Source organism: Cynocephalus volans, chromosome 10 (genome assembly GCF_027409185.1).
Source record: "Cynocephalus volans isolate mCynVol1 chromosome 10, mCynVol1.pri, whole genome shotgun sequence".
Classification (NCBI taxonomy): Eukaryota; Metazoa; Chordata; class Mammalia; order Dermoptera; family Cynocephalidae; genus Cynocephalus; species Cynocephalus volans.
The window spans coordinates 104,703,703-104,725,156 of record NC_084469.1 but is presented as its reverse complement, the minus strand read 5'-3'; the positions used below and the strand labels follow the sequence as shown (position 1 = coordinate 104,725,156).

Below are 21,454 nucleotides of genomic sequence, written 5' to 3'. Positions count from 1 at the left end.
AGCCAGACCCCACCACCATGCTTTCAAGGAAGTCCTAGTTTTGGAGTGCGCAGGTAACTGATTCTAGGTGGTAAATGCATAAATTGTTACTCTGAGCTCAACAGGGAGCCATGGCCGTAATAAGGAGAGGCAAGGGTCCGAATTATTTATTGGAAAGATTTCCCGAGGCAGAGTGCATAGGCCAAGACATACAGCACGAACGAAGACCCACTGACATCCCCACACCCGGATGCTCTAAGTTGTCCTGGAGAGCCTCACACATGCGCACACACGCCTGCGCAGGGCCCATCCCCTCCCTCCCCCGCGGACGGCGACAGCTGCGCGCGCAGCCCTGGGACCTCCCAACCGCCGCTTAACGGTCGGCCGCGCTCCGCCTCGTGCACAAATTCCCCCAGGGGGCGGAGCGGGCGCGTGCGCAGAGGGCGCGAGCGTGAAGGCGGGAAAAGACGGGATGGAGCGACCCGGAGTAAGCCGCCCTTGTTTCCTTCGCGCGGGCGGCGGGCTGACGGGCAGAGGACGGCCGCGATCCTGGGCTTCCCCAGCGGACCCGAGCCCGGCCACTTGTCTCCTGCCATCAGGGCCGCCTCTCTCCAGGCCCGGCCCCGATTTCCTGACTGACCTACCGGGCCCTGACTGACGTACTGACAGTCTCGGCCGGAAGGCCAGATTACCACGCATGGCGCATGGCAGGAGCAGGGTAGAGAGAGGCTCGGACACCCATGCGCCACACCCGTTTCTTTTCTTCTTCTTTTTCTCCTACCTCTTCTCCTTCCTCGAAGGACTCTAGCCGACATACACACTAGTTAGGAGCCCAGGCCCCCCAGCGCCCCTCCCAGGGCCTCTGCCCTCGCCCTGGCCCCTCCAGGTCTCCCCGCCTCGGTCCCCTGGGACAGAAGGTCCCCCCACCCCACGACCCCGTCCTGATGGCGCCCACCCCAGCCCCGCCCGTCTCTTCTGCGGGTCCCCACCATGCTGCAGCGGCACATCGTGGTGCCCATGATAAAAGGGTCGGGAAGTGGGCAATCTGCCCACTGCTCGTCCTCCCTCCTTCGATGCCTCTCAAGCGCTGGCCGTGCCCACAGGTGGACGTGCCCCACGTAGATGGCAAGGACCAGGAGCCACAGCCGTTGGGGGAGAGCAAGGAGCATGAGCAGTGCGAGGAGAACCGCCAAGAGGAAGCTGGTGGAGAGCCAACCAGGTGAGGAAGAACCCAGCCCAGTGGGTCCACACAGGCCCCTCGGTCCTTCGCGTTGGCCTGTTCCTTCCACAAGGCTCTACCAGTGTCTGCTGTTGTTGCCCTTTTTCTACAATTGATGGAGCAGCCTCCATGTGCCAGGCAAGGTGCTAGGTACTGGGGACGCAGCAGTGAGCTGACACTCTGGAGGAGGAGACAGTGAAGTCCCAAATGTATAGCAGTCAGGGGATGCTAAGTGCTATTGGGGGGAAATGGGGAGAGAGTGAGGTGGCCAGTTTAGATCAGAGAGTTAGGGAAGTCTTCATGGAGGAGATGACAAATGAACCAAGTGGGTAGGGAACTCCAGGCAGAGGAACAGCAGCTGCAAAGGCCAAGAGGGAGGACTGTGCAGGAGCAGTCTAACAGGGAGATTGTAAGAGCTGCAGTCAGATAGGTAATGAGACTTTAGATGTTAATTGCCCAAGACAGAATTACAGCAGGGGTCTTTTGGTGATTGTTAATAAAGTTTTATTGGAACACAGCCAGCCATACTTGTTGCAACAGAGAGGCAAAGCTGAAAAGATTCACAATCTGACCCTTTATGGGAGTTTGCTGTCTTTTGGACTAAAGAATTAAAAGGCTCCCTCTGGCTGCAGTGTAGAGAATAGATTGTGGAGGACGGAAGTGGAAGCAAGGAAACCAGTGAGGAAGCAATTGGAATAATCTAGGTGCAAGATGACTGTAACTTAACCCCACAGTGTGGCTATGGAGGTAGGGAGAAGTCATCAGATTCTGGATATATTTAATTGTATATGGATATATTTAAGAAGATATAACTGGCAGAAATTGCTCATGGATTAGATGCTGGGTGAGAAAAAGCAAGACATCAGGGATGACTGAATAAAAAGGTTTTTTAGAGTTCGGATCCCTGTACGGGCCAGCCACAAAAAAAATGAAAGAACAAAAAAACAAAAAAAGGATTCTTTTCCCCTTTTAATATAGTGGTGGGGGAAAAAAGGAAAAAAGAAAAACGTTTTTATCTTGCACATTTATTTATTCACCAAACATTTATTGAGCGTCTGCTGTGGCCAGACACTGATCTAGATGCTGGGGATACAGCAGTGAACATAGCAATTCCTGCCCTCTTGGAACTGACTTTCTTTCACTTAACAGTGTGCAGTTAAGGTTCTTCCATGTCTTTTTGTGGCTTGATAGTTCATTTCTTTGTAGCATTGAATAATATTCCATTGTGTGGATGTATGTAATTTATTTATCCATTGACCTACTGAAGTACATCTTGGTTGCTTCTAAGTTTTAGCAATTATGAATAAAGCTGCAGTAAACATTCATGTGCAGGTTTTTGTGTGTATATGTTTTCAGCTCATTTGGGTGAATACCAAGGAGCACAACTGCTAGGTCATATGTATAGTTTTATGAGAAACTGCCAAATTGTCTCCGTAAGTGGCTGTACCATTTTGCATTCCCACCATCAGTGAATGAGAGTTCCTCTTGCTGCACATCCTCACCAGCATTTGGTGTTTGGATTTTGGCCATTCTATTAGATGCGTAGTGTTATTTCATTGTTGTATTAGTTTGCATTTCCCTGATGACATATAATATGGAGCGTTGTTTTATATGCCTATTTGCCATCTATACATCTTTGGTGAGGTGTCTGTTCATATCTTTTGCTCATTTTTAATTAGGTTGTTTGTTTTCTTTTTGTTGGGTTTTAAGAGTTCTTTGTATATTTTGGAGAACAGTCTTTTATTGGTTATGTGTTTTGCAAAGATTTGCTCCTAGTCTTTACCTCGTGTTTTCATTCTCTTGACAGTGTCTTTTGCAGAGCAGAAGTTTTTAATTTTAATGAAGTCCAACTTATCAATTTTTTCTTTCATGGATCATGATTTTGATGTTGTATCTGAGATTTTGATGTTTTATCATGAAACCCACGGTCACCTATATTTTCTCCTATATCTTCCAGGAGTTTTATAGTTTTGCATTTTACATATATGTCTATGATCCATTTTTGTGAAAGTTGTAAGGTCTGTGTCTGGATTCATTTTTTTGCATGTGGATGTCCAGTTGTCTCAGCACCATTTGTTGAAAAGACTCTCCTTTGTCCATTGAATTTTCTTTGCTCTTTTGTCAAAGATTGGTTGACTATACATGAGGGTACTTCAAAAAATTTGTGGAAAAATAGAATTGAGATAATAGAAATCTTTTTATGAACTATTTGAAGTACCCTCGTATGTGTGGGTCTATTTCTGGGTTCTCTGTTCTGTTCCATTGATCTATTTGCCTATTCTTTCTCCATTACCACACTGTCTACATTACTGTAGCTTTATTTATTTTGGGGGGCAGCTGGCCAGCTTTATAACACCGTGACCTTGGTCTTACAAGGCTGTGCTCTAACCAACTGCGTTAACCGGCCCTCCCTACTGTAGTTTTATAGTAAGTCTTGAAGTGGGTAGTGTCAGTCATCTGACTTTGTTATGTTTCAATACTGTGTTGGCTATTCTGGGTCTTTTGCCAAGCTGACTCTCTAAAAGGGTAATAGACGATGAAATAAAAATGTGGTTTCAACTGGTGGCAAGTGGTGTGAAGAAACAGTGAGGAACAACTAGAGTCACAGGGAGTTTAGAGCAGTCAGAGATCTCTAAGGAGGTTGCACAAGAAGGAGGTGTTCTGGGCCCGAAACCTTCCAAGGTAGAGGGAGATGCAAGTACGAAGTCCCTGAGGCTGGAATAAGTTTGGTGCATTCCCAAAACAGCAAGAAGGCGGGCAACATCAGGCATTGTGATTGGCAGCAGGGATACCTGGTCCACCAGACAGACATGCTTATACCGTCCCGGGGCTTCCATTCTGACTGGGGAGGCAGATACTGAACAAGTACTGACATGGAAGAGATTGAGAAGGCAGTGTGGCTGGATGGGTCAGGGGTAAGTGCAAGGAGGAAGCTGGAGGGCTCGGCAGTGGCCAGTGCATGGGGCACTTTGTAGGCTATAGACTTTATCCTGAAAGTTTTTTTTTTTTGGTAGCAGTTTTATTGAGATATAATTCACATAGCATACAATTCACCTACTTGAAGTGTACAATTGAATTGTTGAAATGCACCACTCAATTGTTTTATTATATTCACTGAGCTATACAATCATCACCACAGTGACCTTTTTTTTTTGGCGGCTGGCCAGTACTGGTATCCGAACCCTTGACCTTGGTGTTATAACATAGAGTTCTAGCCAACTGAACTTACCAGCCAGCTCAGCCACAGTCAACTTTAAAAACATTTTCATCACTCCATAAAGAAACCTCACACCCCTTAGCCATCACCCCCAGTCCCTGTATCCTCCCCAGCTGCTGGCAACCACTAATCTGCCTTCTGTCTCTTTCTGTAGATTTGTCTATTCTGGACATTTCAAATGGAATCACACACGATGTGGTCCTTTGTGACTGGCTTCTTTCACTCAGCATGTTTTCAAGGTTCACTCAGGTTGTAGCATGGATCAGAACTTCATTCCTTTTTATGGATGAAAAATATTTCATGTTATGAATCTACCACATTTTATTTATCCATTCATCCGTTGATGGACATTGGTTGGTTTCCGCTTTTCGGCTGTTATAAGTAACACTGCTATGAACATCCATGTACAAGTTTTTGTGTGGATGGATGTTTTCATTTCTCTTGGGTAGACGTATACCTAGGAGGGGAGCTGCTGGGTCAGAGAAGTGACATGCTCAGGTGCCTATTATAAAAAGATCCTGGCTGCTTTGTGGAGAATGGTTGGGAGGGAGCGGGAGTGGACGTGGGGAGATTAGGTGGGAGGCTCCAACAGGGGTGGCAGGAGCCGAGCAGGAGAGAAGCTCCAGGGAATGAGGCACCAGAAAGGGAATGAGCAGGGATGTCTCTGGCCATGGTGTGTTTGAGCCGATTCTACACATATCTTCCCATCTTGACATTTATTTCTTTATTTTTTAATTTATTTTCCCAACTTGGCATTTAGTGACTTCATGTTGGTAGCTTGAAATCTACTATGGTGGGAGTCTTTGCACCATGGAAATTGGCAAACACTACAAATCAGGGCTTGTTTTCCCCCAGAGAGCCAGTTGTTGAATGCTTACCAGCACACCACTGCTCCCTCTTTCCAGCTTGTGGTGGTTTCCAACAGGTGGTGGCTTCTCTGGTAGAGGCAAGAACACGAATTCTGTTTTGCCGTTGTTTTTTTTTTTTTTTTTTTTTTTTTGAGGTGTTTGAGATGGCTGGGGACATCTGCATGAATGTATCTAGGATATAGTTGGACTTTCTGACCCAGAACTCAGGGTGGGGCAAAGGGCTAGAGATGGCACTGTAGGAGTCACTGTTACAGTGGCAGGTGTGGAATGAATAAGTCACCTGAGGAAAGAGTGAGAAGAGGCTCAGGACAGGGCACTGAGGACTCCAGGCATACAGCCTGCTTCCCCTTGCCTCCCACATTCCTCAGTTGCAAGGCAAGTCACAGGGTGGAATGATTTCTATGCGTGTGCTGTCAGTTGGAGACCAGAAAAAGGGAGGAAATGGCTGAAGTTACTTGTTTGATAATATCTTACTGCAAACAGCATGTTTTAGACCAGGATCTATGTGGTAAAGAGACACAGACCACTGCAAATCATTTAGAAATTTCAAGGAGCTCCACAAGAGCTTTGGGCCAAAAAACAGATGAATTAAAACCAGGGCAGAGGCCAGTTAATAGATCCAGCAGCAGATACTCAGAAACATGATTAAAATGTTAACACATTTTGGGGAGAGAAAAGTAGAGGATAAGGAACCGGCTCATCAGCTTTGATTCAAACCTCCCCCCTTTCTGGCTAACATCATTTTGCCCAAGTGCCAGAGATTCTGTTGTGTTCCTCCTTGAATGTTTGATTAGCTTGCCTCCTCTTCTGGGACTGCTGCCTGTGGTGGTCATAAGTGGCTGGTGGATTGTTTACTTGTATATCTGTTAGAGGCCATGGGAGGGAGAGCCCCAGCAGCAGGCTGCTCGGGCTCTCATGTCTGCCAATCACAGCTTTACCTGGAGCGAACAGATGGTCTCTTTGCTTAGACCCATTTCCTCTGCCGTTCCTGGGCCCCCTGCCAGCCTGGGCCCTGCTTGGGAACTATGTCCTAATCCTTGCAGCCGAATTAGGGACTCCTTAGAAGGACAGACCATAATAAATGAGCGCAACAGTGTGTTCACAGCCCCCACCCCACTACCCAACCCCCATGCAGGCCATACACACCAGCGTGCTGTGTCGGGCTGACTTCCATTCCCTGGTCTCGGTCCAGGGTTCAGCAACAGAAGCTGGCCCAGGAATGGGGGAAGCCAGTGGAGAGGACACTGTGCATTTTGTTTATTAAGGTTAATTGGTGACTGCAGGCCCAGGGAAGCCTATGATTCATTAGCATCCTGATTAATATGCAGCTGCTGAGAATTAAGAAAAATGAAGTAGAAAGGAATAAATCCCTGAAGGAGAGCCTGGAAAAATAAAGAAACCCTTAGCAGACATCTGATGCAGGCTTTTGTCCCACCGTGAAATTTGAATTAGCTGAATTCAAGTGATTTTTTGCCATTTGCATAGCTGCCATGAAAACTCGTTCCAGCCTCATCCCTTGAGCCTTAGAATGAAGCAACGTGGAACTGTCAGCAGCTGAAGCAGGTTGTGAACAATTCCACAAAAAGAAACACCTGGAGATATCATTGATTTTAATTCCAGGGGCCTTACACTGTTGAGATGGTCCAGGAGAGATTGAAATAAGGCAAACTATGGGTACAAGGAGGTGTGCGAGCAGGAATGTTAGAAGCAGCTCCGTCAGTGGTTCATCCATTTATGTCTTCAGCAAACATTTATGAAACCTTTAGGGTGCTGAAAAACACAGATGAGTAGAACGTGGTCCCCGCCCTTCAGGTGTGCACGTGAACTGGAGGGGACTGATGTGCATGAACTACAGCAGCCTTGTGACCAGGACTTGGCCGTGAGGTGCAAGAGTGGAAGCCTGGAATGTTGCTTCATGAAGGAGGCAGAAAGGGAAAGTCATTCCAGGCAAAAGCTATGTGTTCGGGGAAATTGTGGAAGGCCCCAGATTGCTGCAGATGGAGGGGTAGGAGAGAAGTGTAAGGCCTGAAATAGAGGGTAGGGGCCCTGAAAGGTCTCACATGTGAAGGAATCTAGACCTGATCTGGTGGCTGCTGCGGAGCTCTCAGGCTGTCAAGCGGAATAGGAAACCAGACTGTAGTTTGGAGGGTCACTAGGGCCTGGGTGAGAAATGATAGGCCTAGAGCTGCAAATAATTATAGGCTTGAAAGATTCAGGATGTAGAAATGAGAGGATTTTGAGACAGGATGTAAAGAGACAGAGGGAAGCCAGACTCCAGGCTGACTGAAGTTTCTGGCTTGAGGACCAGGTGGCTTTTTGTTCAGTCACTAAGGGGAGGGAGGATGAATTCGGCTTGGGGAGCAAGATGACGTTGTTGGCGTGCAAATGTGGAGTTTGAGATGCCTTGGGGCAGCCAAGTGGAGAGGCCTGGAGGTATTCTTATAGGTTGTTGGGAGCTCAGCAGAGAGGCATGGTCTGGGGGAGATAAATTTGGGAGTCACTGAAGTGCAGATGGTTATGAAAGCCCCTCTGAGTCATTTATTTGAGGCATGTTTATTGCTTTTCCCATGCGGGGTAAATACTGAAGTTATGAAGATAAATGAGACATGGCCCCAGCCCTTTAGGAGACCAGAGGGTGAGGCTGTGGCTTAGACAGTGACACTTTAGGTGCTGTGTGCACTTAACCCAGCCAAGGAAAACTCTCTGGAGAGGCAGGACTTAGGCGGGAAAATGGACTGCCCAGGCATCCCAGGCCACATGGATGTCCTGGGAAACGTGTGGAGAGGAGGGTGGGAGATTAGCTGGAGGGGCCTGCAGGGAGGAGGCATGGAGGGCTTCACTGCAGAGAAGGGTGAAAGAGGATGTCCAGAAGGAGAGCCTAAAGAGAAGAGAGCAGAGGCCCCTGCCCAGAGCCCGGGGACGTCATGTGTCGGTAGTGACAGGGAAGGGTGGTTAACAGCACTGGCTGCTGCCAAGAGCTCAAGGAAGTTATGATCTGAGATGTCTACTGTCTTAACCACAAGGTCATTGGGGACCTTGGCAGGAGCTGTTACATTTGAGAACTGGAGCAGGAACCTCATTGCAGTGGGCTGAGAAGCAAGTGGGAGCTAAGAAAATATGCTCTGGAAGTGTAAGCAGCTCTTTCTAGAATCTTGGCCATAATGGGGAGGAAAAGGAGGTGGCTGGCTGACAGAGACTTGGAGTTCAGGGCAGGTGTGTGTGTGTGTATTGTGTTTTAAATACAGAAGAGACTTGAAACAGCATATGCCAAGGGGAAAGAGCCAGTCCAAAGGGAAAGCATAAAGATACAAAAAGAAGGGCCAGCCCATGGCTCACTCGGGGAGTGTGGTGCTGATAACACCAAGGCCGCGTGTTCGGATCCTATATAGGGATGGCTGGTTAGCGCACTGGCTGAGCGTGGTGCTGACAACACCAAGTCAAGGGTTAAGATCCCCTTACCGGTCATCTTTAAAAAAAAAAAAAAAAAAAGAGGGTGAAGTAAAGAGGGCACAGGGAGCCCAGCAGTGGCATGGACCATCTTGCCTGCTGAGCTGGGAGGCTGTGGATACGTTTATGGGGTGGGGAGTAGAAAGAGTTAGCCTGTACTGTTTCTGTATCTGTTCAGGGTGAGGGAAGCAGATATGGGGTCAGGACAGGAGAATTATGAAGGTTTGTAATTGCTGATGTGAGGAATGAGAGAGGAAGGTGACCTGAGCACAGACAGGATGTCAAATGGCCCTGAGGATCCCCTGAGGCCGGAGACCAGGAATCAGTAGTGTTCCCAGGGTCATGATTTCCTACAGCAACAATCAAGTTCCTGAGTGTGGGAAAAGAGAAAGCACTTGGTTGTGGTGAGCCAGGGTATGGGGTTTGCGTGGTGGGTGGGACACAGGGAGGAGGGGCTGAGGCCACCCAGCAATATACTCAAGTGATAGAGCCCCAGGTTTAGGCTGCACAGGAGGGTGGTCAGCACTTGAGATCTCAGGGACGTCCAAGACCAGGCTTTATTGAACCCATCCTCTCAGCTCCATTCTCGTTGTGCAAACCAATGCTTTTCTTTGCATGCCTCCAGATGTTACAAAGATCTGAATGTTAAAATGCCAACGTGTCCCAGCTCTGAATTAGTCTCCTTCTGCCTTGCTTACCCCTGGGAAAGAAGAGTAATTGTAGACTCAGAGGTCATAAACCCTCAGTAAGTCTTTGTCCCACCGCAAAATGTCTTTCTACAAGAATGCTCAGGGAGCAGAGCTTTAGTTTGTTTTTTTATCTCTAGCTGATGTAAGTCTTTGCTACAGAATATCTGCCTAATTGGAGGCACACTTTCCTGTCCTGATAAATGCATCGGACACATTCATCTTGCCATGGAGGTTGATGAACTTGCATTCTTTTTGTGAAGCCAGGGGAGAGAGGAATAGGTTGAGTAGCAGGTGTCCTTCACTCAGCAAATGATGGAAAACTTACTATGTGCTGGATGGTGGGAATACGGATGAGACACCGTCCTCTGGAAATTGAGGACAAACACATGCATTAATAGAGATGGGCACAGAGTCCTGGACAGCTTCTCAAAGGAGGCAGAGGTCTGGGCTAGATCTCAAAGGTTGAGTTAGAGAGCAAATACAAATGTACAGAAGCAAGAAACAACCTGGCAAGGACAGAGCCAAGGTCTTGGGCCTGAGAATTTGTGTGCAAATGAGAACTCTGGCCACCCAGGCTGTTGTGCAGTGGGGTTTCACCATGCTTGTATTCTGAGCCCAAACACAGAGCCAAGGTAGTCAAGAGACTGAAAGCCCAGAAAAAGTTTTATGGAGAAAGCATCCAAAAATCAAGATGTATTTTTGTAAGAAATCGGTTTTGGCATGGCAGATTTTATGGTCTTGTGGGACCTGCTGTGTTCAGGAACTGCTCTGTTAGCACCTCTGAGGCTCAGCTGTGCAGAGCTGGAAGGACCTCAGAGGGCAATAAGGAAACTGAGGACCCAGGAGGGGATGGGAAGCAGGACACTGGCTGGGGAGTCAGGCCCACTAGGTACCACAGCCAGTTTGCCCCGGACTGGCTGACTCTTTGAGGAGGTGGCATGACCACACTAAGCATGTGTCTTCAGCTATAAGGTAAAGATGATGAATGGACCAACTCCAAAGCATGGTCTTGAGGATGCAGCAAGACAAAGCATGTACCCGAGCTTGGCGCCTGGCAGATGGAAAGTGCTTAAGAAATGTTAGCTGTGACTCTGACAATGGCAGCTACACATGACCAGAACCTGTAACTAATCAGGCATCAAACAGGTCAGATAAAGCAGAGGATCAGCAAAAAGAAAAAAAGAAAAACCTTAATTTAAAACACCAATGAGTCTGTTGATCGGGTCACAACTTTTTTTTTCATAAACTTCTTTCTTAGTGGATTACTTGTGATTTCTAGTTTTCTTTTTAAAGCACAACAAAAACTTCCAGGCCCTGATAAAGCAGTCTGTATGCAGAACCTTTCAAGATTTTTATGGTCTTTGCTCCAATCTGTAGTTGTCTCCCCCACACCTTAATGGTTATATTTGAAATCACTCACCTTTCTTCATTCAATTTAGCTCTGTAGACTGCTGTCACTTTTTCACCCTTATTTCACTGGCTGAAACAAGATTTTATTGATTTGCATAGTTATAGTCACACAAAGTGGGACAGATATAACCTTCTATGTGTGTGCATTAAAAAAAATTTTTTTTTGGCAGCTGGCTGGTATGGGCATCTGAACCCTTAATCTTCATGTTACAAGGCTATGCTCTAACCAACTGAACTAACCGGCCAGCCTTAAAAAAAAAATTTTTTAATATAATTCTTGACAGGCATTTACCTCATCCGGTGGGAGGAGAAACATGTAAGTACACCAGCCCCAGGGGGTTGGCACACTGTGGGCATCATCCAGTAATTTTGGAAATGGATACAACAGTTAATGACACCAAGGTCACTTAAGAAAGTACCTTTACTATTTACGGTGTGATTGATGCTCATTCCAAAGAAGCAAGTTGGTGTGGTGAAATGACAGTGGGCTTCAGGATCAGACCCATCTCCCTGTTCTGGAACCTTGGGCATATTTAGTCTGTGCCTCTGGGTCTGTTTTCTTCATTATAAAATGGGGTGCATCCCCATCTGTCAGGGTGGGTGTGTAAATGCAATAATCTAGGAAAGGTGTTGAGTGTCACCCCTAGAAGGAAACAAGACTCGGCCTCTCCCACCATATAGTTCCTTCAGATCAGCCACTCTTGGGAGAGTTCAGTGCTGATCTCAGTTTTCTGTACTTTCAGGAGTCAGGTTTCTAGCCCTTGTATTGCCACCTCCAGTGCCAGTCGCCAGCTGACGATGCTGGAAGGGAAGTCAGGACCCTACTTCTCCTCTCTGGACTCAACCATCGACATCCTGAAGAAGAGAGCCAAGGAGCTGATTGAAAACATCAATGAGAATAGGCAAAAGGACCATGCACTCATGACCAACTTCAGGGACAGCCTCAATATCAAGGTGACTGACTCCTCCCAGCTGGGGTTGGGGGTGGGGGGGACATTCCTTATGTAAAAGGGGAGGGAAGGAACCACTGCCAAGCATCTGTTATGTTCCAGGCACAGTTGCGAGGCAATTCACACATAGTATCTCGTTTCATAATTACAAGAATCCTGCAAAGAAATCGGACCCATTTTATAGATGAAAAAGCTAAGATTTGGAAAGAAATGATTTGCCCAAGTGACAGAGCCAGGCTGAGGAACCAAGGTCCACCTGCCTCCAAAGCCCAGCCCTCTTATTTCACGCAAGGGCAGATGGCTATGGGAGTGGGGATTGAGGCACGGCTTGTGCTATCTCACCCATATGTCCTCAGCAGTCATTGAATGGTCTGTGATAGAGTCAGGGTCCCTCAACAATGCTGGGGCTGATATCTCACAAAGCCTGATGTCATGTTCAAGTCTAACGTTAATGATTGCACCTGATGCCCCTTCAGAATACTTAATTTGATCTTTTGAGTGGGAAAGCTTGCTGATTCAACATGTCATCTCTCGATGACAGATTGACTTTTTCTCTTTTACTTCCCCCACTCCTATCCCCATCAGTACACATCGGTCAGAAAATTTACGAAGTAGAGAAAAGTATAATGCAATAGAAAAGATATAAAAACATTTCTTTGATACCACCACCCAGAGGCCACTTTGTTGCATGTTTCTTCTAGTCCCCATTTAGTGTACTTTCTTCCTAACCTGGTTGAGCTTCTACTGTATACAGTCATGTGCCCCATAATGACGTTTTGGTCAAGGATGGTCCATATATATGACAGTGGTCTCATAAGATTATAATAGAGCTGAAAAATTCCTTTTCTGTGTTTAGATATGTTTAGATACACAAATACCATGCCCACAGTATTCAGTACAGTAACATGCTGTACAGGTTTGTAGCCTGGGAGTAATAGGCTACACTGCACAACCTAGGTATGTAGTAGGTTACGTCAAGATTAGTGTAGGTACACACTATGATGTTCACACAATGATTAAATCGCCTAATAACACCATTCTTGGAATATATCCTCATTGTTATGTGACGAATAACCATATATACTTTTGCCTCTTTTTAAAACAAAACAAAACAATATATAGATAATTTGACTTCCAGTCACTGGAGTAGTTTTTACCACTTTATAAGTTGCAGAAATCTAAGAGATCCACTTAGAACAAATGTCTGCCTCTCATTTGATTTTCCAAGAACATGTCTTATTCTTTAAAAGGTTTCGGATCTGACAGAGAAGTTAGAGGAGAGGATGTATCAGATTTATAATCATCACAACAAAATCATCCAGGAAAAGCTTCAAGAGTTCACCGAGAAGATTACAACGATCAGCCATCTGGAAACAGAGCTCAAACAAGTCTGCCACACTGTGGAGACTGTGTACAAAGACCTGTGTGTCCAGCCTGAGGTATGAGGAAATTCATACAGGGGGCACCGTGTGAGGAAGGGGAGTTGTAATGGCTCAGCTGAGAGTGGATGTGAACAGAAACCGAGCACCTGGCTCTAGCCCCACAGGGTCACAATCACCACAAAGCCCTGTGGGTGCTCTTGCCATCTATTTAAGGCCCCCTGTGACATGATGTGTCCCAGCCAAGAAGCTGGACCAGTGTCATTTCCCACCGTTGAGTAGTCAGCTGTGTGGTGACAAAAAGACAAAGCATCCAGTGCCTCCACCAGTCAGAAACTGTCCCCTCCACCCACAGCCCTGAGTCCTGTAGCCCTGGCACATGCCTGGGGGCATGGGCAGTGCCTTCCCCGGGTTTATTTATTATAGCAGAGCCTAAGACTGAGACATGGGCCAGGTCACCCTAAGAGAAGAGTCCCCACCCCATCCATCCCAGCCACTCTCAGCCCCCAGACGTATTTGTTTCTCCTGTGGCTGAAACGACTTCTCAGATGGTTATCAGTAATCATGGCCCAACACAGAGGGGTCAGACAAGCAGACTCTTTATTTCCCTTGCCCTGTTCCTATGTCCAGCATAAGGCACTTCCCCCTCAGATGGAGGGTCAGAGGGCACACAGTGAACGCCTGGTGTGAGGGGATCTGCTCAGTCAGCTGCCAGGTTGGTCTCATGCAAATTCCTTCCTTTTAGTCATGCTCCTTCCCTTTCCCTGCTCCCCATTACCCCCATCAAGAGAAGCTTATGTCTTAAGGTAAATGGAGTCTGTTCTCATCCACGGTTAAACATGGATTGAGAAACTCAGTACAGAGATTCCCATCTTCTTGCACACCTGAACAACTTCCGAAGGGCAATTTTGATATTTAAAAGTCAGTGTCTCTCACTTCCCACCATAAAAGTTAGCTCCATCTGCCACCTCCCTTGCTAAGCTCAGAACACGGTGTCCTCAGTGTCCCACCAGGCGACTCTCTGGGAAGGGGCTTCAGAGCTTCTGGGCCCTGGTGAAGTAGGTTCACTTGCTGGCCGTGAAAGCCTGAATCCCTGTGATGGCTCTTCCGAGGATCAGAGCATGAATGTCATGTGTACCTGAAGATTAATATACAGTTGGTTTAGAGTCTAACAGCTCACACCTTCCTTTTAAAGTCAATCTTCCATGTCCCCCCAGGCTCCTACTTCAGAAGAACAGACCCACAAAGATGACAAATGCTGACAGCTGCCGGGAGATTTGCGGCTCTGTGACAGCCACCAATAGAAGGCTCAGAGGCCACCGTACAGGCAACGCTGAGAAATTGTTTTTCACAGTTCTGTAATGCATCTTGGAAAAACAAACAAAAAACCCAAAGCTCCTTGTGCTAGCCCCAAACATGCAGCAAGTCTATCCCCTGCCGTGGGCCCACCCTAACCCCACACAGTTGATTAAACATTTGATTTCCAATCCAGCCACACTTCCTTCACACAGAGGCTGAGAGCTGATTAGCTACGTAGAAACATGGCAGGCCCTTTCTTACTCAGAGGGATGGAAAACAGACACGTCAGAAAAACTGTGTGTCATGGCTGATCTCCCTCAACTGAAGCCACTTAACCCAGTGTCGCACACCCAACTCCCTCATGTCTGGTTTGCTCTTCCCCAGCTTCCAGGGCAGAAGTCAGAGATTACAGCTTCCCTTTTATAAAGTCATATAGCTGTTTACTTCCAAAAGCACAAATGTGACCTATTCCTCTGTTACGTAAAATCATTGGAAACTCCCCTCTGCTTTTCCTCAGAGTCCTACACCTGTAGGATCCCCTCACTCCCCCATCCTTCCCTCTTGAAGTTTCTGGAATGTTCCATCAGCTGCCTAATAGAAACAAGATTTGGGGGCTGGCCGGTTAGCTCAGTTGGTTACAATCCTCATATGGGCCAGCTGTTCCCCCCCCCCACCAAAAGAAACAAGATTTGGGGCTGAGGGACCTCCCCTTGGTTCAGTTCCTTAGTCACTGGGGGCACACAGGAAAGGCATCAGCTTCTGTACATGCTGTCTTCTCTGCCTGGAAGCTCCTCTGCTCAGGGAGCTCCTGAGGTCTCCCTGTGTTTCTGCATGGCTCACAATGGATTGTACCTTCTTTTCCTTTTTAATTATCTTTTCCCACGTGTCTTCCCACCAAGCAAGGGGTTCTGGGCCCCAGTGTGAGTCAACCAGTTGTGAGATGCAAACGCCACAGTCTATAAATTATTATTATTTTCCTTTTTGGTGGCTGGCCGGTATGAGATCTGAACCCATGATCTTGGGGTTATAAGGCTAGGCTCTAACCAACTGAGCCAACCAACCAATCTTCTTCTCTTAACATAAAATGTAGTGGTGATTCCTGTGTGTAGCTTCACTCTCATGCCCTTGTATCCACCTGCTTGCTGGGAACTGTTCCTCACTCTGGGGAGACCCGCAGAGGTCATACTTGTCCCAGGAATACCCGTCCTCCCCAGCATAATAAGAGAAAGGGCTGGGAGCATCTTGCACAGCCTGAGCAGGGCCCCTGTGCAGTGTGTGAAGCCCTTCACCTCCATGGTCACCAGGTGAGCACCTCCAGTGAGGGATGTGGGTGTGACTTGACCCAGGTCACACTGCCACTTGGTGACAGCAGGAAGACCTGGGCCTGTTGTCCCCGCCCCTCATCACTGTCCCCCTTCCCCTGACACTGGGGCCACTGTGACCCTCCCCCACAGGGTCCAGCCCCCACCTTCATAGGTGTTCACAGCCTCCAGGTTCATGGCGTGCCGGATCACGTGGTACTCATCAGAAATCCCATTACCCCCCAGCATGTCTCGGGCCAGGCGCGCGATGTCCAGGGCTTTCCCACAGTTATTCCTCTTTAGCAGAGAGACCATTTCTGGGGCTGCCCTGGGAGTGGCATAGACATGTAACAAGTTGGGGTACAAAGAACTGACCCCACTCAGGCATCCAGGCACCCTGAACCCAGGAAAACCCAGCCAGGCTGTGGGGGAGTGCGAGGGAATCCCTGATAACAGCCACCAGGCTCCCAATGAGGGTCCAGTGAGGCCATCCCTGCTCCAGGCTATCAAGGCCAAGAGGGAGAAAAAGGGATGAGTCCCCAGGGCCACCAGATAGGAAAGACCTTTCTCGCCAGGAGGAGCACAGCGTCCTCCTGCAGCAGCTGCCTCCCCCCACACGCAGCCCCTACTTGTCTTGATCCTTCAAACGGCCAAGCTGCAGGCAGGCGTGGAGTCCCAGTGTGATCTCGGTGAGCATGTCTGCCAGCTTCTTCTGAATCAGCTGGTTCCTGGCCAATGGGACACCAAACTGCATCCTAGACAGGCAAGGTCAGGGTAAGGGCCAGGGGAGGCCCACTCCCCAGTCCCCGTCCCAGGGCCCCACTGCTCCAGGAAGCCTTCCCTGGCTGCCTCAGCCCATCACTAGCCATTTCACAGCGTGGGGAACTTAGGCCTAGTGGGAGGACATTGGGGAGTTGCTGGTGGGGTACAGGATAGAACCCAAGCTCCCTCATTCCTGCAGGACATGTCACAACTCCCACACACCTGTCCAGGGTGTATTGCCGCACCGTGTGCAGACAGAACTCGGCAGCTCCAAGCACACCCCACGTGATGCCATAGCGGGCATTGTTGAGGCAGCCAAAGGGACCCTATAGGGTTGAGACGGGGCCTCAGAGACGCCCAGGAGACACTGAGAGAGCCTGTGCAGAACCAAATTGGAAGCAACGTGGGAAAAGCCCCTCCCAGACAGCCCAGACGCAGGGGACTCAGGGCAGCCATGTAGATCACACAGGGCCCTGGCACCAAAGCAGGTGCATGGCAGGCCTTATGCAGTGCCTGTTCACTCTTGATTTGCACACAATTCTACCCAGCCCGGGAATGTAGATCCAAGGCTCAGGTCTAGGAGGCCACCAAGAGGAGGCAGGAAGACGCATGTGACTCAAAGGACAGAGCTGGTTCAGGCCCTGGTGTCCTGGGCAGAGCCAGTGTGAGTAAGACAGTCACCAGACAGCAGCAGTTTTCGGCACATCAGCAAGTCAGGCCAAGCCTCTCAGAATCACCACTGTGTGGGCTCCACTAGCACAGGGACCATGTCTGTTGGTCCCCACTTGGTTCCCCAGCATGGGACCTGCCTGAGAAAAGTAAACCAGCAGTGACCCAACACCAGTTCCTGAGGCAGCCACCACTCACCGCCAGGCTGGATGCATGGGGCAGCACATTCTCCTCCGGCACCTCCACACCATCCATGATGATCATGCCTGTGGCCGAGGCCCGCAGGGAGAACTTGCCCTCGATCTTGGGAGCTGAGAGGCCCTGCATCCCCTTCTCCAGCAAGAAGCCCCGGATGCAGCTATCTTCACACCGAGCCCACACTACAAACAGGTCGGCCATAGGCGAGTTGGTGATCCTGAGGGTGTGACAGTCCATGAGGGGTTTGGCTGCAACGCCCCACCTCCATCCCACCACCCCTGTCTGCCTGCCTCCTGCCCAGGCCCCTCACCAGGTCTTGGTCCCATTGAGGGTATAGCTCTTGCTAGATGGATTGTGGCGGGCTCTGGTCTCCATGCGGCTGGGGTCACTTCCACAGTTGGGCTCTGTGAGCCCAAAGCAACCCAGGATTTCCCCCTTGGCTGCAGGCACAAGACAGAGTCGTGAGGCTGCCTGGCCCTGTTCATCCCCTCAACCCCAAATTAGACTCTCCGCTAAGCCAGGCCTGGTGAGCAAGGTAAATCCTGCCTGGCCTCACAGCACTCCTAGGTGGTGAGGGAGACAGCTTCCTCCAGGCCATAATCATGTGGCTTGATGGGGAGGGCCCCAGGGAGTCAGGAAGGAGTTGGCAGTGAGGAGCTGAGCAGGAGGAGGGTGTGGGGAAGAGCAGTGCTGACAGCAGGAACAGCATGTGCAAAGGCCCAGCTGTACGTTTGCAGAATTCCAAGTAGCTGAGTCTGGCTGGGGAGGAGCAACCAAGAGAGTGGCCAGAAATAAGATGGAAAGGACAGCAGAGGCCTGGTCACACAGGACCTCGTGGACTAGGTTAGGAAGTTAAGACTTTAAAATTTGGGCTGGGACAAGAAGCACAGAAAGCAAACCCAGAGGGAGGTGATGGTGGTGAGAGAGGGGCAGAGTCAAGAGAGACCTAGGAGGAGGCTGGTCAGGGTGAGGGATCAGATGTCCCAGTAAGGCCCAGGGTTTCGCAGGGGGTCCAGATGGCCACTGGTGCTATCTTTGAGATAGGGGCAGAAAATAGGCTCGGGGGATGGCCCTACCCTTGAGTTCCAGGCCATAGGGATTGTCTTCCCTCCACCTGGCCCTATGGTCAGTCACTCACCTAGCCGGGGCAGGTACTTCTGCCGCTGCTCCTCGCTGCCGTAGGCATAGATAGGGTGCATGACAAGGGAGGACTGGACACTCATTGCTGACCTGTAGCCACTGTCCACCCGTTCCACCTCCCGGGCCAGAAGCCCATAGGCCACAGAGGAGATACCAGCACAGCCATACCCTGGTGGTGGCAGAGGAGGGGAAGGTGGAAAAAAAGGGACAAAACTCTGCCTAGCTGGGACAAGGGATTCCTGGGACCAAAGAGACAGCTGGACAGGGACACTCAAGGAGGCAGACACTGAGCTGGCCCTAGCTGAGGGTTTTTTCATCTCATACCCACAGCTACTTTCAGAGAAATAACAGCCCCACTGTACAGAGTGGAAAACTACAGATCAAGGAAAGGAGGGGGCTTTTCAGGACACAGTGGGGCCTGCATAGTGTAGAGAGAAATTCATCCCTACCTTTGATGGTGGGGCCTAGCATGCCCAGCTCTCCCATCTCCGAGATGATCTCCCGATGAAAAACTGCAAAGGGACAGATGCCCAAGTTCAGGGCCAGCCAGAGCCCACACTGGAGGCCCCAAGATGCAGGAACAGAGAAGCCCAGAGGCTAGAGCAGGCAGAACTTGTGCAAATGGCAGAGGGTGCAGCTCAAGTGGGAGGGGAGCAGCAGGCATCACCCACCCGCCCCGCCCAGGCACCTTCTTTGCGATTGGCCATCAGGATGCGAGGCATGAGTCGCTCCTGGCAGTAGGTGCGGAAGGTGTCCCTGATGAGGATCTCATCGGAGGTCAGCTGCTCTTCCAGCACCAATGGGTCCTGCCAGTCAAACTCTGGACGCGAGGCTGGGGCGGGGAGTGGTAGCTCAACTCAGCGCAGCCTACCTGACCACCGTGCCCTCCTCTCCTGGATCCTGAGACTCACCCCTCCACCCTCATCTGCCTCCTTGCTGATGTGGGCTGCAAACAGGACAGACAAGGTGACCTTTCTCCGACCCTACAGGCACTGGACATTCACTACCCTAGCGCTGGTCACGGTCCTGCCTCCCCGCCGGGGCCGCCCTCGGATTCTGGGACAGAGTCCACCCGGGGCAAACAGAGAGCTGGATAGGGGCCACAGACGGACGGCGCGACTGGTGGTCCTTACACTTGGCCGGTGGGCTCTGCGTCCTCCCGCCCTTTTCTGCAAACACGAAACAGAAAAGTCACCCCGGAAGAGTCCCCAAACCCCTATTTTCTCCCTCCCCACCCCACCCCTGGCCACGCACTGACCTGTCTGCGACGCCGCCGAGATCCACGCGCGCAGGACACGCAAGCAGGGTCCGCGACTCGGCATCCGCGCGGAGACGCATCTTAGGGCCATGCAGGCAGCGGATGGACAAGAGAGTGGAGCAATGACGGCGACCTGGAGGAGTGGGGGCATCAGAGCGGAGCGGCTCCCACCCGCGACCCCGGCACCTAGCGCTCTCCTTACCTGGTCCTGCCGGACTCACAGCTCTGTGGACTGCAACTGACGAAGGCCTTTGACCTCAGTGGAGGTGGGAGGAGGGGAAGTCAGGTGAGGCTTCTCATTGGTTCCTTGAGGAAGGCTCATACGCGGCTCTCTCTTTTAAAAGAAAGGCTACGGCAGTCCTGCAGGTAGAGGAAGGCGCGCCTAGGCCGAGACACGTTAGCCCCTTTAAGAAGCGGAACAGGGGCGGGGAGGAAGGCGAGTGCGCTAACCCTATTGGCTAGCTGTATTTCTGCTCTGATTGGCCCTAGGAGGAGGTTCGGGCCATTGCTGGTTGGCCAATAGTAGGGGGTGTGTGTGGATTCCTGAGCTAAAAAAAGAAACGGGCTGGCAGGTTTGCTCACTCAGTAGAGTGTGGTGCGGATAACGACAAGGTCAAGGGTTCGGATCCTCTCACCGGCCTCATGAATGAATGGAGACATGAGGAAAATGAGTCCTGGAACCCAGGAGGCCAGACCTCGAGGTCTCCTCTAATGGGGTGCTGGTGGAGGAGAAGGTGGGCTCCGCGAGTGGAGGATCCCAGCCCACTCTGTCTGCCAGTCTGTGTGTCTGTGTGTTGCCTTGTGTGATTCTGTGCATCTATGTTATGATTGTGCCTGAGTAACTGTATCTGTATGCGTGTGAGACTGTGTGCCTGTCACATTGTGGGGCTATGACGGTGTGGTTGTGGTGTGGATTTTGGCTGACTGTATTTGTGTGGGACTGTGTTTCTGTGGAATGTTATGTGATGTTGTAACTGTGTGTTTGAGTGTGTGATTGTGCAAAGTGTATGCTTTTTTTGGTGGAAATGATTGTTTCTATGATGTTATGTGACTGGTTGTGTTCTGTGGTTGTGATTGTAATTGTGTGTCGGTGTGATGATGTCAATAGTTGTGAGTCTTTACAAGTATGTTTGCGTGGTCATGTTCTACATCAGCCTATATTTGTGTTTGTGGGCATGTGATTCTGTCTGAGATGACCAGTGTCTGTATATGATTGTGTCCGAGTGGTTGCAAAAGTGCTTGTGTTGTGACTGTATTCCTATGTCTCTGTTGACCGCGAGTGGTTTCTGTCTGTGTAGACTGTCTGTATGTCTGTAAATGTGGCTGAATGTAGGTTTTTTTGTCTGTGTAATTGTAGGCTTGTATAATGCTGCCTTGGGTTGAATGTCCCCCCAAAACTTAATCCCTCTGTAACTGTTGAGGGTGGGAAATACTATAATGGTCATTGAAAGGTGAGGCCTTCATAAGGTGACTAGATTGTATGACCATGCTTTACTGAATGGATTAAAAATGCTCGTGGGCATGGTTTGGAGGGCTTTAAGAGGAGAGTGAATGAGGAGGTTAGTGTCTCTGCTCTCTCTGCTCCACTATTGTCACAATGTCATACTCTGCTGTCACTGTTAGCACCGCCAAGGCTCTTACCAGATGTGTTTCTTGGGCTTTGGACTT

The 21,454-nt window shown here is 49.6% G+C and overlaps 2 protein-coding genes across 3 annotated transcripts; one reads left to right on the top strand and one right to left on the bottom strand.

The window, feature by feature from the left end:
• The first annotated feature begins 388 nt into the window (after positions 1-388).
• SYCE2 (synaptonemal complex central element protein 2) lies at positions 389-14,980 on the top strand. Of its 2 annotated transcripts, none has more exons than XM_063110641.1 (5): positions 389-466; positions 1,083-1,198; positions 11,610-11,784; positions 13,031-13,219; positions 14,377-14,980. In XM_063110641.1, exons 1-5 carry the CDS (start codon positions 452-454, stop codon positions 14,419-14,421), a joined length of 540 nt encoding a protein of 179 aa, XP_062966711.1. In that variant the 5' UTR covers positions 389-451; the 3' UTR covers positions 14,422-14,980. The 2 variants fall into 2 exon arrangements, with proteins under 2 accessions (XP_062966711.1, XP_062966710.1); XM_063110640.1 differs by having other exon boundaries at positions 11,574-11,784; positions 14,377-14,978.
• GCDH (glutaryl-CoA dehydrogenase) lies at positions 13,743-20,179 on the bottom strand. Its single transcript, XM_063110639.1, has 12 exons — positions 19,989-20,179; positions 19,787-19,919; positions 19,662-19,697; positions 19,217-19,360; positions 18,978-19,040; positions 18,527-18,697; positions 17,699-17,828; positions 17,389-17,605; positions 16,744-16,847; positions 16,389-16,514; positions 15,927-16,087; positions 13,743-14,297 (listed from the first exon to the last, which is right to left on the bottom strand). The coding sequence occupies exons 2-12, from the start codon at positions 19,875-19,877 to the stop codon at positions 14,224-14,226; spliced, it is 1,317 nt and encodes a 438-aa protein (XP_062966709.1). The 5' UTR covers positions 19,878-19,919; positions 19,989-20,179; the 3' UTR covers positions 13,743-14,223.
• Between the last annotated feature and the right edge of the window lie 1,275 nt (positions 20,180-21,454).

Coding starts and splice junctions, on each gene's coding strand:
- GCDH (XM_063110639.1), bottom strand. CDS start 19,877: ATGGCCCTAAGATGCGTCTCCGCGCGGATGCCGAGTCGCGGACCCTGC. Junction 16,848..17,388: donor CCCATGCATCCAGCCTGGCG/GTGAGTGGTGGC, acceptor TCAACCCTATAG/GGTCCCTTTGGCTGCCTCAA. Junction 14,298..15,926: donor GGCTGTGAACACCTATGAAG/GTGGGGGCTGGA, acceptor ATTAATCTTCAG/GTACACATGACATTCATGCT.
- SYCE2 (XM_063110640.1), top strand. Junction 11,785..13,030: donor GGGACAGCCTCAATATCAAG/GTGACTGACTCC, acceptor ATTCTTTAAAAG/GTTTCGGATCTGACAGAGAA. Junction 13,220..14,376: donor ACCTGTGTGTCCAGCCTGAG/GTATGAGGAAAT, acceptor ATGTCCCCCCAG/GCTCCTACTTCAGAAGAACA.